General features: G+C 38.8%; 1 protein-coding gene across 2 annotated transcripts in view; it reads right to left on the bottom strand.

Annotated features, from left to right (window-relative positions):
* Positions 1 to 1,325: 1,325 nt before the first annotated feature.
* The window catches only part of PDGFD (platelet derived growth factor D), a gene marked incomplete at its 5' end in the record, with an annotated part of 240,882 nt that continues 227,706 nt past the window's right edge, over positions 1,326 to 14,501 (bottom strand). For both annotated transcript variants that reach the window (XM_082844745.1, XM_082844746.1), the window contains 2 exons: positions 1,326 to 1,736; positions 10,986 to 11,200. In XM_082844745.1, coding sequence (XP_082700871.1) covers positions 1,611 to 1,736; positions 10,986 to 11,200 — 341 coding nt within the window. In that variant the 3' untranslated portion in view covers positions 1,326 to 1,610. The remainder of the gene's footprint in view (positions 1,737 to 10,985; positions 11,201 to 14,501) is intronic.

Here is a 14,501-nt window from a genome sequence, read left to right as displayed (position 1 = left end):
GCCCCAGTCACATAGCCGTCACTCAACTTGGCTGTAGTTAGTAGGGCCCTGGACTCAGGGAAGAAACTGGCTCTCCTATTTTCTTTCAAGGTGAGAAGAAAATTGTCATTCTCTCTGAGCAGCCCCTGAGCTATCTTGATTTCAGTGTCACTCTCTTAAGAGACTTGCTTTGGAGAATGATAAATCACTTCTTATGCCTGGAGTCAGTCTCTGAGGTCTTAACAGACATTAAGGAGCCAGGGAGGAAAAATTACTCTAAGTACCAATAATAACCCCTAGTGCAAAGACTGCTTCCTATTGTAGAGCAGGGCCGAACTTGTGCACCCACAATTTCCAGTGTGGCTTCATAGAACAAGCTCCATAGATTTGGAAAGAACCAGAGACCCCAGATCTAATTTCACTTAGTTCAGAAACAGGAATTCATCTGAATTGAATGGTGAGTGAGTACATGATTAGGAAGCTACATCAATAAAACTGGGTTGTTTTAATACACAAAAGCTTCTAGGCTATAAATAGTCCATAATGGCTTGCCAAATATAAAATGTCATTGTAAATCCATGTCTGTATATTGAAGAGACAGAAACACAAAAGCAAGATACGTAAAATTAACTGGCATAATTTGGAGAGTATGTATCCATTATTAAATATGGATTCCATTCAAATATTCCATCTGATTCCCAGTTATGTTAATATTTCAATGCTCACTTTTTTGACTTTCAACTGCCCACATTTTTCAATGAACACTATTTTGAAAGGCTCATGCAGAGTCCTCATGCCATTCTCCAAAGGAGTTACTTCCGTGGAGAGGTTTTTGAAAAGAAACAATTCTGCTATAGCTTATAAATTGTCTCTTATAGAACTATAATAATAAACCTTGTGAGAATTTTTTGGAGATAGGTGTTAATGAATTTGCATGTGTCAGCAAGACACATAAAAAGAAGCCTTAATGGCTTTATTTCTAAAGCACTTATATTATTATGACATGCTTTTGGAGACAGGTAATTATTGTCTATATAGCCAAGTATGTAGTACATCTCGTGAGAAAAATGGTTAGGAATGTGCTTTTCCCAGAAGCCATAGTTTTTCTTTTTTTATAATTAAGATATATGCATAAGAAAATCTCGTTTATTGGTTTTTAATATACATGGTGCTTTCTTTAAAAGAGCAAGATCCAAAATTGTTTTGTGATTCCAAACTTAAACAAATTCATCTTCCAAATCTTCAAAGACATGTTCCATGTATTTACTATGTCCCTTATTTTGTCAGATTTTAAGGGTCTAGGTAATTAAACCATATGTAAGCTCTGGTGTACCTGGTTATATATACTGAATAAACCATATGATCTATTTACACAGAGACATGGATATATATACATATATATCCTCAGACACTATTATTAAATGCAATCCTATATTCTTGGATATAGAGATTGATGATACACCTTTCTACTCATGGCACTAACAAAGCTAGGTTGAAACTCAGCAGCCACTTGTATTCATTGCTTTGCAAGCTAATAGTAAGTTCGGTTGCTGGTGGGAAAGAGGTCCCTTACCACACCCTCCTTAAAATAAAGGTTCTTTCATGCTTAATGTAAGTATGTGCACATTCTTTTATCGAGGTGGTCTTGAGCTGCAGATACAGTCGCACCGCTCATGGTGATCTAACTGGATGTCAACGAGAGCCATGTGCTTCGCTCTGCCCCTCCTCTTGAAATGGCCAGGCTCAAACTTTAACACCTAGGACAAAAAGCATTTCCTGTTAGAAAGCACCTGGAGTATAACTCAACTACATACCACTTATTCTCTTTATGACAACTGGTTCTTAAGCCTTTGAGGATCCAATGAAAGCTATATGCTTGCTCTTAGATTGCACACATATAAATATTTTTACAGACAATCATCAACACCTTAAAGTAATGGAGTTCACTGATCATAGAGTAATGCCTCCTGCATTACCTACCTGCAGTACCACGATGACTTCAAGTGTCTGAGCAGGTATTTACTGAGAGCTTTCTAAGGGGCTGCTTTGTGCCAAGTGCTGTCCCAAATATTATCATAAGGATTCTTCTAACCAAAGCATGTGTTATGGATAAATATAATACTGAGCATATTATTATCTCTTTAGACAGGACAACAAATAAAGTCATGAACATAATATGCTGGTATTGCTAAATGTTTGCTTGATGTAAAACATTTTGCCCTGACGAAGGTCATTAGTGGCCATAAATAACTGAAAATGTGTGTATGTTCTTACATATTTGTTAAGATATAATACCTATTACAATTCGAAACAGATCATGCTCCACTAAGATCTTTGTACATTGATACCTGTATAACAGTATGACATTTCTTGAATTAATAAAGTATATCCTTAATTTTTTACATTAATAGGTTTAAATGTAATTTTTTGAATTATTAAGTTTAAATAGGAGCTAACTCTTCTTCCCTAGTGTGGCCTTCACTGAAGTCAATATTTGCCATCATATGCACAAATACTGGTTTTCTATACACTCCACAGTCAGTTTAATTGCTTCTTGTTTTATATTCTGAAGCTCCTGTTAGCCTTTATTTTTGATTTTGTTCTACTTTCCCTTTTAGACTCTAAACTCTGCATGACACCACATGCTACACGTATTATGTAGCATTTTATGGTTTTCAAAGAATTTGCACAGATGCACTATTTCGTTTGCCCTCAGGCAAACCTTGTCACACAGTAGAGAAGGTATCTTTATTCACAATTTATAGGCAGGAGAACTGAGATTCCAAAGGAGGCCAGGGGCCAGAGTCTTCTGGCAGCCTGGAGCTGGAGCAGGGCTTTTGTCCTCTAGGCTTCTAGCACACTCGAACCCAAGGACCCAACACCTCTCCAATGTGGTTACGATTTCCTTTTGTGTCTCAAAGCTGTGTCAGGCACACATGTGTACTGAAATGGGGATCTGATGCTTGGTATACATTGGTCCTAGATGAAGATTAGATGCTTTCAAGGCTGTATAACTTTTCATGGCATCCCCACAAATTTTTACTATGGATTGTCTTCCCAGCAATTTTCTCATCCTCACATTACCTGTTTCAAGTCATAAACAAACCAAAACCATCTATTAGGACACTAGGCCTAGAGTCCTCAGTCCTCACGTGTCCCCTTTACTTTAGCATTTAGCCCTGTTGTTCCATAAGAGTTCTGTGGGGCAGGTCATTTGTTCAATGTTCAATAAAGCTAAGGAGCCTGGACTCTGCTAACACAGAGTGAAATACCGAGCCCCATTTGTAGAAGAGCTTCAAAAGAATATTGTGAATACAAAACTGGGGTGGGTTGGGTGGGAAGGAATGCCCCAGGAGAGTTCATGAGGGAGGCATAAAGACTCAAAACTACTTGATTGTAGTAAAGGTAGTCCAGATGCCAGTTTTGATAGCTACTTATCTTTTTTACCTGCAATTCTACTGCACTTACACTATGTATCACATAAGTTCACATGACGTATAATGCTTTCTCTCTATTAATTGTATTACAAGTGCCTTGAGGACAAGGATCGCAAAAACAATCACTAACATTATTGAGTTTTTACTAGATGCCACACTCTGTTGTGACTTTGCAATTATTAAATGTTTTGGATGTCACTGCAATACTATGAGATAGGTACTTTTCTAATTTTGTTCCCAGATAAGGAAAGAGAGAGATTAAGGTTACAGAGCCAGTGACTGGTGTAACCAGTATTTGACTCCATGTGGCCTAACTAGTGCCCTTACCTGGAAATTGAAATTTTGTTTGTGCAGGTCAGCAGCATGTCGGGAACACAGTAGCTGCTAAAGAATGTACCTGGGTGAACGTGGTGGGTGATGCTGCCAGTGCAGAAGTATGGGCATGTATGTTCACGGTGTGTCCTCCCTGCATCTCCTCTACCCCAACCTCCAACAAACAGACGGGGCAAAACAAAATAAGCCAAGAAATAAAGCAGAGGCCAAAATGAAGTGGCCTATGCTTTGCATCACTTTTAAGCCTTTCACGATTGTGAAATAAAATTTCAAGTATCGAGAGCAGAATGGCAATGACATTTGCCTTTCCCTGCTCCCATGTGCTCTCCTGCTGGGTCTCTAAAGAAAATAAAAGCTGTTGTGTCTCTGTGAAAAAAAAAGTAACCAAAGCAATGGATGAAGAGTATATTGCATTTTGGGGTATTAAATACCCTGCCCATGACAGATATGAAAGCCCTATTGTGCCGTATTTGGTCAAAATGCCTTGGAAGGGGTTAAGGGTTGGGTTCCTACAACTTTGCCAAGAATTTCTCTAATATTAGTCACTGTTGTCCAGCCTATAAACCAGATTTGGGAGTTGGAATATTCAGGGTAACAAAATGATTCCTAAGAAGCTGAGCATATGATAAATATTCTCTGTTTAAAAAAGACCATTATCAAAGCCTAATATGTTGCCATGACTGATATCTATAAAATCAGTGCTCTGTTGATTTGCTTCCTCTTTTGACGACAAATGAAAGTGTGTGCTTTGGGATGAGAGCAGAGCCTGGCCAGTTTTTCTAACTGGTCTCCTGATTGTTCAGGGATTTTCCCTGTGTTTTATATTAAGCCTTGTGAGCACAGTATATATGTGTTTTGCTGATAAGAGGAGAAAAATGAATTGGCAGACACTTTTCCAGACAAGACAGGAAAGCGTTGTTTGAACAAAGTGGAAATTGGACTGCTTTACTGGCTGATCACAGCACTGATGTTCAAAGCTTTCAGACCATGTAATAGTCTTAGGTTCAGGTATACAGCATTGAAAGGAGGAAGAAAGCAAAGCTGATTTGAGAGAGCATGAAAAGTTAAAAGAAAAATGAAAAGCCTTTATCTGAGAAAGCAAACTGTCTATGGGTTATCTGGTCACCTTTAAAGGAAAGGAACCATTGAATTAATTACAGCTGCCAAAGGACACACTAATAGGTACCATCACAAAATGCTTTCCTATTTTCTGAGCTTTCATTTGCAGCTGCAAGCACACACACTGAAATAAAAATCCATGGAAGAGCAGCCAGCCATTTCTTATCACCTATGGGTGAAAATGGCAATCTTGGCCCTTCTCCACCATCTGGAAAACCACAGGAAGCCAAGGAAAGTTGACTTTTACTAAATGCAGAATGACTGAGCCAGCAGCTTTCATACCACTACACAAAATCAAAGATTCTCAGTTTGCAAATTACCATAACACAAAAGATATTTAACTACAGTTACTCGCCTTGTTGCCGATAAACCACTGAATGAATCATTCCCGAAAAGCTATTACGCTAATAAAACAATACTAGGCAGAAAAGCTATCTACCAAGTTGAGTTCTTGTTTACTGGGAATATAAAAAAGGTTGTTAAGGCCTTGACAGTTCTCAAATTAATGGCTGACATAGGAACACAAGTACATATTTCAGGACACATGCATTGTATAAACCTGAATGATTAAGAGTTTATTTAAGGTTCTACCCAACTCCTAAAGCAGGTAGCATTCAGTACACATAGTTTCTTATCTTAAAAAAAAAAAAGCTTCATATTTTTTGCTTCCATTTTGATTTCTTTCATGCTTATAGACTTTATGAAAAATGTTAAGATTTTTAAGGGCTGGTAGTCAACTTTTCTGAAACCCAAAGTGACTAAGAGCAAAAATACTTTGAGAAGGGATAACATATTATTTTCTACCTGGGTCATTGCTCATCTTGCAGGTGACAGTTTCAAGGGAAGCTGAGACATAGTCCTCAATAAGAAAGACACAAATAACAGAGTTCAGCACTGTTTTGCTGACAAGCTAAGTATGAAGGTGACCAAAGCGGGGGTTATACTATGGGTCTATACAATGCTCATGAATTTTCAAAATGCAATCTTGACCTCTAAAAGTAAGTGAACATTTACTTATAATTGAAATTTTCTGTGAGCACTTTGGGGTGTATTTAGCCACAGTTCTACCTTCAGAGAACTAAACAGGTAAATGATTTTGACAGCACTTTAGAGGGTTAATGACTACACGTTCAGCCCACCAATTGCAGAAAACATAATGGAAGCCTAGCTGGCCACCAAGTTTCAAAGCACTGCATTAGCATTGATTATCATTCATGTCACAGATAGGTCTTTGTCTACCTGGGGAGTATCATACCCCAAGGCAGGTTTGCTAAACTTTGGCAGGAAGGCCTAATGTGAAGCCAGAGCTCCAAGGGAAAGGATGTATGCACTTTATAGTACTTAGAGAATCACTTCACCAGTGAGTCATTTGGGTCATAAGGGAGTCAGAACTGAGAAGGCCCAACCACATTCTCAGAAAATTCCACCCACATCTGTCTAGTGCTTTACAGTCTTCAGATGCTTTCATTCTACCAGGATCCCCAAGAGATAAGTAGCACAGGTATTACTACCGAAGAGCAAATAAACTTTTTTATAAGCATTCTATAAACAGTAACTGTTCCAGATCATATATCTTTGTTTGTTTGCATTTACTTAGCACTTCAACCACCAATTTGTTTACATTCCTAACACAATTTCAGTAAAATAAGATCTAGAGAGTAGGTGAATGGATATCATATAATTTCAGATCTGTCTGGGAACTCAAAATTGTAGGTTATCGTGGGGAGTAAGTGAGCAAACTCAAGGCCCTGGGGAGTTTTAAGTAGCTGGCCCTAGGTGGCCTCCCATGTGAGCCCACATCTTCTCTCTTGAGTTGTGTGATTTTTTTTCTCTATTGTCTTGTCTCTTCTAAGAACACACAGGAAAGGCCTGCAAGAGCGTTGTCTCATGGTCTCACTCAAAGAGGGAGAAAGGGGAAGAAGCAGGGAGACTCTATATAAGCTCTAGAAATGCTGTTTCCAGAAAAAGAATAGAAAAGAGATTTTCTTGACTTTTGTTATGGTTAGTTATAATCATAACCCCAAAACTCATTGCCTTTGCCATAGAGTAGAAACCTTTTGAAAAAAATTGCTTTCCTGTCTCACTGGTTTCAATTTGCAACTTTACCGAAATTTGTTTCAATGATAGATGCTTAAAACATGTAAAAATTAAAAGTACCATTCTTTTATCTCAAGTCTAAAGCTCAACATTTTATTACCTCTAGTTAATCTTTTGTTTCATATATATAAATATCTGCTTACGTCTTCTAACTCAAACTGTAATGGGTAGCAAATTTTTAATATAAAATTCGTATACTTAAAGTTAAAATAAAAAGAATCCTCCAAAGTCATTTTTTCAAGCAACAGGAATGATTCTAGATGTTGTAAATATGCCAGACACAGAGATGTGTCTAGGCTTATGCTGTTCAATATGGTATCCCCTAGCCATGTGTAGCTATTTACATTAAATTAGTTAAAATTAAATAAAATTTAAAATTCAGTTTCTCATTTGCATTACACACATTTCAAATACCCCATAACCACATGTTGCTAGTGACTACCAGATTGGATAGTACAGATATGGAACATTCCTATCACTGCAGAAAGTTCTACCAGATAGTGCAGGTATATCAGCATTGTGACGAAATCATGAGAGGAAGGACAGAGAAAATTAACTTCTATCTTTCTCTCTCTGTTGCCTCCTAAGGTTTTGGCTGTTTACTGAATGGATATAGCCAGGAGACCAAACGATAAAAAAATAAACCAGTAAATATTAATTTAAAAGGTCACCATATTTTTAGGAAATATCCCTTCATTACACATTATTAAGGAAAGATAACTAAAATAATAGCATCCTCTAATTGTCTACACAATATGTTTTCTGGAACTTTCCCTTTTTTAAGAATCACTACCAAAAGTATTTTTTTATATCCTACATATTCCAAGAAGCATAGAAAGGTTAATAGGAAAAAGGAAAAATACTTTAACAGGATACCTACAAAGTTTTGAGAACAGGAAATAATAAGATGGTAACATTTTATTGCACAGCGAAAAAATGCTCAGAGCCCTACAGGAGAAGTCGCATGACCTGGGAAAAGAGCAATGATATTAACTTACTTCTATTTATAATTTCTAATTATTGGTAATTTTATAATTATACATTTTTAATTTCTTGGATTTTATTCCTTAAATGTTGAGCTTTGAAATATCTGTGGAGTCATACAGGCCTGCTTATGTGACAAGTTCTAGTCACCCCCTTAAGGGTGCTCATCTCTCATGAAAACTCATTTCACATTTCATCAGTTACAACCAGGAGCTGGGGAAACCAGTTTCTCATTTCTCTGAGTTAAGAATACAGACATAGAACTAATAGAATAGAGGATAAGGATTCTTCCCTAATGAGACTGAGCTCAAGCAACCCCCACTTCTGCAAATGGAACAAGCCTCCTGCTCTTTTCCACAGGGCACTGGACAGAGTGGTCACTGTGACACATTTCAAAGGTATTTTAGGAGTTTGGGGGAAGTGTGCCAGCTGTGTGTGTTCCAGGTATGCAGTTACTGACAAAACAGGTATGCTGTTTTGTCCCTTTGTCCAGAACTCAGCAGAGTGACTTTGTACAGAGCTCAGCAGACTCTGAGAAGTAAAAATATCATGACATGTTTCAAAGACATGATTTAGACAGCAGTTTCAAAAATATGCCAACATTTTAGACCCACTCATGTGACTGAACAAAGAGATCAAGGGCTTCCCCTTCTAGATATTAATTGTGAACAGAAATTAACAGGTAACAGCTACTGTGTACAGAGACGAGAATAGACTTAAGAAAAGGACCCTTCAGACTCCTTCAGAGTTAACTGTCTGGGAGGTGAGGGTCCTTTTGGGTGTATGTTTAACTCTGTGTTTCTACAATAAGCAATTTAAAAAATCAAACTGCAACTTCTATCTGAGCAGAGAGTCAAGATGAAAATAAAGCATCAAAGGCCTGAACTCACATATTTTTCCTCACAGTTAAGGCTACGTAGAGATCTTGTCACTTCCTGGCTTATTTTAACTTGAACCAAATTACTGAATTCTGCATTTGTCCTCCGGGTATGACTCAACAATACAAAATTCACGTTCTTAGACACAAAGGACAAAGTCCAATCTAGAGTTCATCAGGTCATACAAAAATAAAACACAATGAACACAGTCAACAGCATTCTCTGGATATGAGAACAGATATTTTTTTTACTTTGAAAACTGTGGGGTGGAGTAAGAAATTCTTGTGACTAAGAAAACCAGCTCTATGCAGGTCTAAAATCGTGTGTCCCTGTCTGTCTGAGGTAAGCAGAGTTATTATGGTCTCCGACCTCCTGCATTTCCCAAGTTGAAAATACTGTTTATGACGTATCCCTTTTCATTTAGCTCAGAAATTGCCTCCTAACTTATTGTTTTATTGTTTTCAGGATAACAAAATGGTTGTATAAAGCGGGAGATTTTTATTTAGGGAGCACCATCTATTCCTTTGTTTTGGTGGATACTGATGAAAAGCAACTCAAACAATAATTCCTAACAATAGTGTTTGCTTCATATTTTATATATATATATATATATATATATATACATATATATATATATTTTTTGGTCTGCATTGGGTCTTTGTTGCTGTGCATGGACTTTCTCTAGTTGAGGCGAGCCGGGGCTACTCTTCTTTGCGGTGTGCAGGCTTCTCTCTGCAGTGGCTTCTCTTGTTGCGGAGCATGGGCTCTAGGCATGTGGGCTTCAGTAGTTGTGGCATGTGGGCTCAGTAGTTGTGGCTCACAGGCTCCAGAGTGCAGGCTCAGTAGTTGTGGCGAACGGGCTTAGTTGTTCCGTGGCATGTGGGATCTTCCCAAGCCAGGGCTTGAACCCATGTACCCTGAATTGGCAGGTGGATTCTTAACCACTGTGCCACCAGGGAAATCCTTTAGTTTATATTTTAGACATATTTCAAAAAGATGTTTCACATCTTACAAAAGGCACTTCATATGCACCGTTTTATGTGATTCCCCAGAACCATCCTGTACGGGATTATCGGATATAATTTCTTAGTCCTATTTCACGCACATGAAAACCGCATCTCTAAACTTTAGTGACTCACAAAATCAGGAAGTAATAGGGTTGCCGTCAATTTCAAGAGCAGTGCTAACTCCCCTGAAGTCCACTGTTTCTTTAATCTTCAATAAAGTGCTATATATTCTTAACAAAGAGAGCACAGTGTTACTAGTGATAAGAATATAGATTTTAGAAACAGTTGATCAGTTTAGGTCCTGGCTCTGTGAGTTACTGACCAAGTCACGCTGGTCAATCTACTGCTGGTCTCAGTTTACTCATCTATAAAAAGGGAATAAAAATAGCACTCTCCTGTCAGCATTGTGGAGAAACTGCCAAGTGAGCTAATGATTGCTTACAATGATGTCTGGTACACAGTAAAGGCTTACATGCATTCCTTGTTATTATCATCAAAGTTTACTGCTCTCCTTAAATTTTTGTTCCTCTTATATCTTTAGGTTTACTTTTGTTTATTTTTGCATAATTTCAGAGCTGATTCCTCAGAGCAGTCAGTCATATTTAGGAAAAATTAGTTCTTCTGGAAGAAAAATATTTCCATATTTAGAGAATGAAAAAGTCTCCAACAATGTATCTTTTCTGACAATTTATATTTTGCTATCTTTACCTTGCTTCATTTTTCAATGACTTGATTGAATTAAAGTTTGGCTCTTAGCATTTTCTTAACATAACCTAGATTTGCAGTCATACACTGTAAATGAATCCCATCATATTTCTATAAGGAAGCCAAGTAAGCTCTCAAATTACTGCATCATACATTTGACTGTGTATACTAACAAGACTGTTGTCAACCCACATAGTATATTATGAATAAGGGTTAGAAAAAGGAAACCCTTCTTCAGGATACACTCTCCCCAGGGCACCTAGCTTAGCAAATTTAGCTTGAGTACAATTTCCCAGTCATCCCCGTGGGAGGTGCCCCTGTGCAGTGAGCAACGTGAACAACCAACGCAATGGCCCTGTTTCCCAGCAGCCTAGAGATTACAAGACTTTTGCAGCTGAAAAGGGCTAAATGCAGCACTGCAACAAAGAAATCTGGAAACGGCATACCTCGTGATACTTCTTCACAGTTTTCCCTGAATTGCACGTACAGGACTTCCAGCTGACAGTTCCACAGCCACAGTTTCCCCCACAGCGTTGCACGAGGAGGCAGCGTGGAAAGAAGACCACATTGGTCACCTTCAGCTCCTCTCTCAAGTTGACCGAGTAATTCCTGGGCGTGCAACTGTAACGCTTGACGTCATCATTGAGCCTGTCCAGGTCAACTGTAAGAAACACAGCATCGTGTAAGCAAGTGCACAACTATGGCATACACACTCGGCACACATTTTTGCGAACAGGCTGGGAAGATTCTGTGAGGACAGCCTTAACCCAGGGCTTGAATCTATCCTTGGGATCTCCCAAACACCAAAGATGGAAAATCTAATTTCTCTTTTGATCCTATCTGCCCTTCAAAAAAAAAAAAAAAAAAGTCAACAACAGCAAAGAAAACAGAAACAGAAAACAGAAAACCTTCAAAAACTTAGCTAAATCTATATCTTGGCTCAATTTTCCTTGCACTTTTTCAATGCAAAAAAAAAAAAAAAAGTTCCAAGGAAAGAAAATGTAACATTCAGCAATTTAAAATAATTGTCTTTGCTTTAAAAAATGTGTGTGTGTGTGTGTATCTTCTTGATTCTAAATAACTCCTGACTGTAAGCCATTACTTAAATACAATTTGAATTATATCAGGGACACGTTAGGAAGAATTACTCTAATCGATGCACCTGGCAGTGAAATTTTACAAGTAAATGTGAGGAATAAAAAGGTTTTGGCTTCATTTTAACTCCGAGGTCAACTAAAATGTCAAAGGACATGGTTTTTTGGGGGTTGTGAATATGATGGATATTTGTGCATTGGGTCCTAGATGGCAGTATAGAATACTGGTTAAGTGCTTGGGCTCTGCAGTAAAGCTACAGCTGCATTCACATAATGGCTATGCCTCCTTTTAGTTGGAAAGTTACTTGACTGCTCCAAACCTCTGCTTCTTCATCTATAAAATGTAAATAGTATAACTTTACTTATTTCACAGCAATATTTGAAGTATTGAATGCAGTGTGCCTGGTATTAATTAATTAATGCTGGTTATTTTATTCATCTTGATTCATTTTGATTTTTCCTTCAATTTTTTCCTTTAAAGTCAAATGGTCAATAATTAAAAAAAATTTTTTTTTCAGATCTTTCTCCTCTATTTCTCTCTTTTGGCCGTTATTCTATGTAAATGATTATCTGGGGGGGGGGGTTGGTTATTGGGACTTCTATGAATTAAGAGCATCACCCTAAATTTTCAAATTTTAGTCATTAATATTTTACTTGAGTTAAAATTGTATTATTGTAGTATATAAATTACATTTTAATTTGTGGTCTCAAAATCCATCTAATCACCCATCTATTTGGCATCCAAATTGTCTGGCGGGTGAATGTACATGACTATCTTCTCACAAGAATGCAGTTATAAGAAAGTCCTTTGTTCCCCCCCCCCCCCCCGCCACCTCCGGGTTCCACACCATTTCTGAATGCATTTCCCGTGTCACCAGCCAGGCCACCACAGAAGGAATCCCACAAACGTTAGGCAGTTATCATCAGGCTTACTCTGGATTCTAGCCCCATTAAATGTCTTAGTCCTAAACCAAAACTGCTTGAGGAACGGTAAGGAGTGCTCTTTTGGGGTAGAGGTCAAAGGCTAAGGATGCTGTCAGTAGAATGCATCTGAATGAAACAGAAATAAAAGAAGGCACGAGTGGGTGGAGAGTCCACTTAACCCCATGAAGTCAGCTAAAAGGCTGGCCATACGGTCAATGACCCCTTGAATAAGGAATTAAATGGCAATTGGACTAATGCTCTGCCGTGAGTGCCTTTGATTCTCAAGGGCAGGGATTTTCCCCCAACTGTTATATGCTGAGCCCAGGACACTGTGGGGGCTGAATAAATGCTAAATAATTACTGTGCATAATTTATTGCTTTTTTCCCCTTCCTTTGTAAAGACATGTCATAAGTTTAGCTATAATCAAGCCAGATTTAAAGTGAATGAACTCTGTCTTGGGAAAGGAACCATTTTATTGCTGCTAAAGCCCTGAAAATAACTGCAAGCAAAGCAGAAAGGATTATGTAAATGGATTAAGAAGTGCACCAATCATCCATTACAAGTGTCACCTTGAGATAAATACTGATGCTGGCTGTGCATTACTGGGCTATGGACAGGGCTAATGCAGAGGGCCAAAGCTGTTGCTTGTGATGATGGGAATATATTTTGTCTAACACCTATTAGCAGGAAGGGGTTGTGGCATGTGGAAGGCAGAGAGGGATGGGAAGGAAGTGACAGTACTGAGTGTACTTGAGTTCAGCCAGTCCTCTGCTAGGCATATGATACATAGGACTACCTGTCATTGTTCCCCACCCTCTTTTTTTTTCGCCCACCCTTTTGAGATGTGTATTACTCACTCAAAGTGAATACTAAGTAGGAAAACTGGGCTCAAAGTCATTCTCTCTTTTGCCTCATGGTCTCTGCCACATCAGGCAGAGTGGGGGAATGGCAGGCAACCTTATAGCTGAAGGAGGAAGATCGACCTTCCTGGCACTGTATCAAGCTTTCCCGTATGGCATTGTGCTAGGACTGGGGTGGTAAATGGCTACACCCTTATCTCCAGAATATGTCCAAACCAAACTACAATATGATTCCCTGTGGGAATTCAGCTAACCCCCAAAGTGCTGTCAACAAATCAGGATAGGCATGTATGCCTTACTCATCTTGGAACAAAACTCTTCACATTGTATAACTGTTTTACCGACTAGCACTGGTTATTTCCGTTTCCTACCTGCCATGAAGAGATTTACGATGTTTTCAGTTTTATGCATCAATTCACTGACGTGACTCAGAACTGTGACCCAGTATGACTGCTGTAGAATCCAGCTGCCCTGCTTATCAGGGGATTGAAACCACGAAGGCACTCAATTTAGAATGAGAACTAAAAGGTTCTTCAGAGTGGATGCAAATAACTTCAAAGTGCCACTGCAGACTTTCTGCAGGGGATGTTGAATTTCCAGTCAAAGAAGACTGACTAGGCAGTGCAGTAGAGCAGGGAGCCAGACAAGGGAATGAGTGGCAGTTAAGACTTCCAGTGCTCTGGTCCGAAGGGAGGCTCTGGTGTGAGGGAGGCAGGCTCTGGTGTGAGGGAGGCAGGCCAAACAGTACAAACTCAGAGAGGGGAGCTGCCCTTTCCATTCCCGCTTCAATCTCCACAGCAGAATATTACAGAGCAACAAGGACGTTCCAAATTTCATTCAAAGGCTCATTAATTGCACCTAGCTGCCCTTATTTCACCCAGGTGTACATAATGTTATAATCCTTCTTTTTACGTCCTTTTGAATTTGAGTCTTGCCTTCTCATGGATTTTTGACATTAGTTACGTCTTTGGGCTGTGTACTGACAACCTGATGGAAAGGCTGAGAAGGCTCCACTGTTGTCAGAGCCTTCCTCTGGACATGGTAATTGAATATGGGCCACTGCCTAGAACCTCAGGGAGCACC

The sequence above is a fragment of the Leucopleurus acutus genome (assembly GCF_964270905.1).
Source record: "Leucopleurus acutus genome assembly, chromosome: 8".
Taxonomy (NCBI): domain Eukaryota; kingdom Metazoa; phylum Chordata; class Mammalia; order Artiodactyla; family Delphinidae; genus Leucopleurus; species Leucopleurus acutus.
Note: the sequence above shows the minus strand (reverse complement) of the source record. Positions and strands in the feature narration are given on the sequence as shown.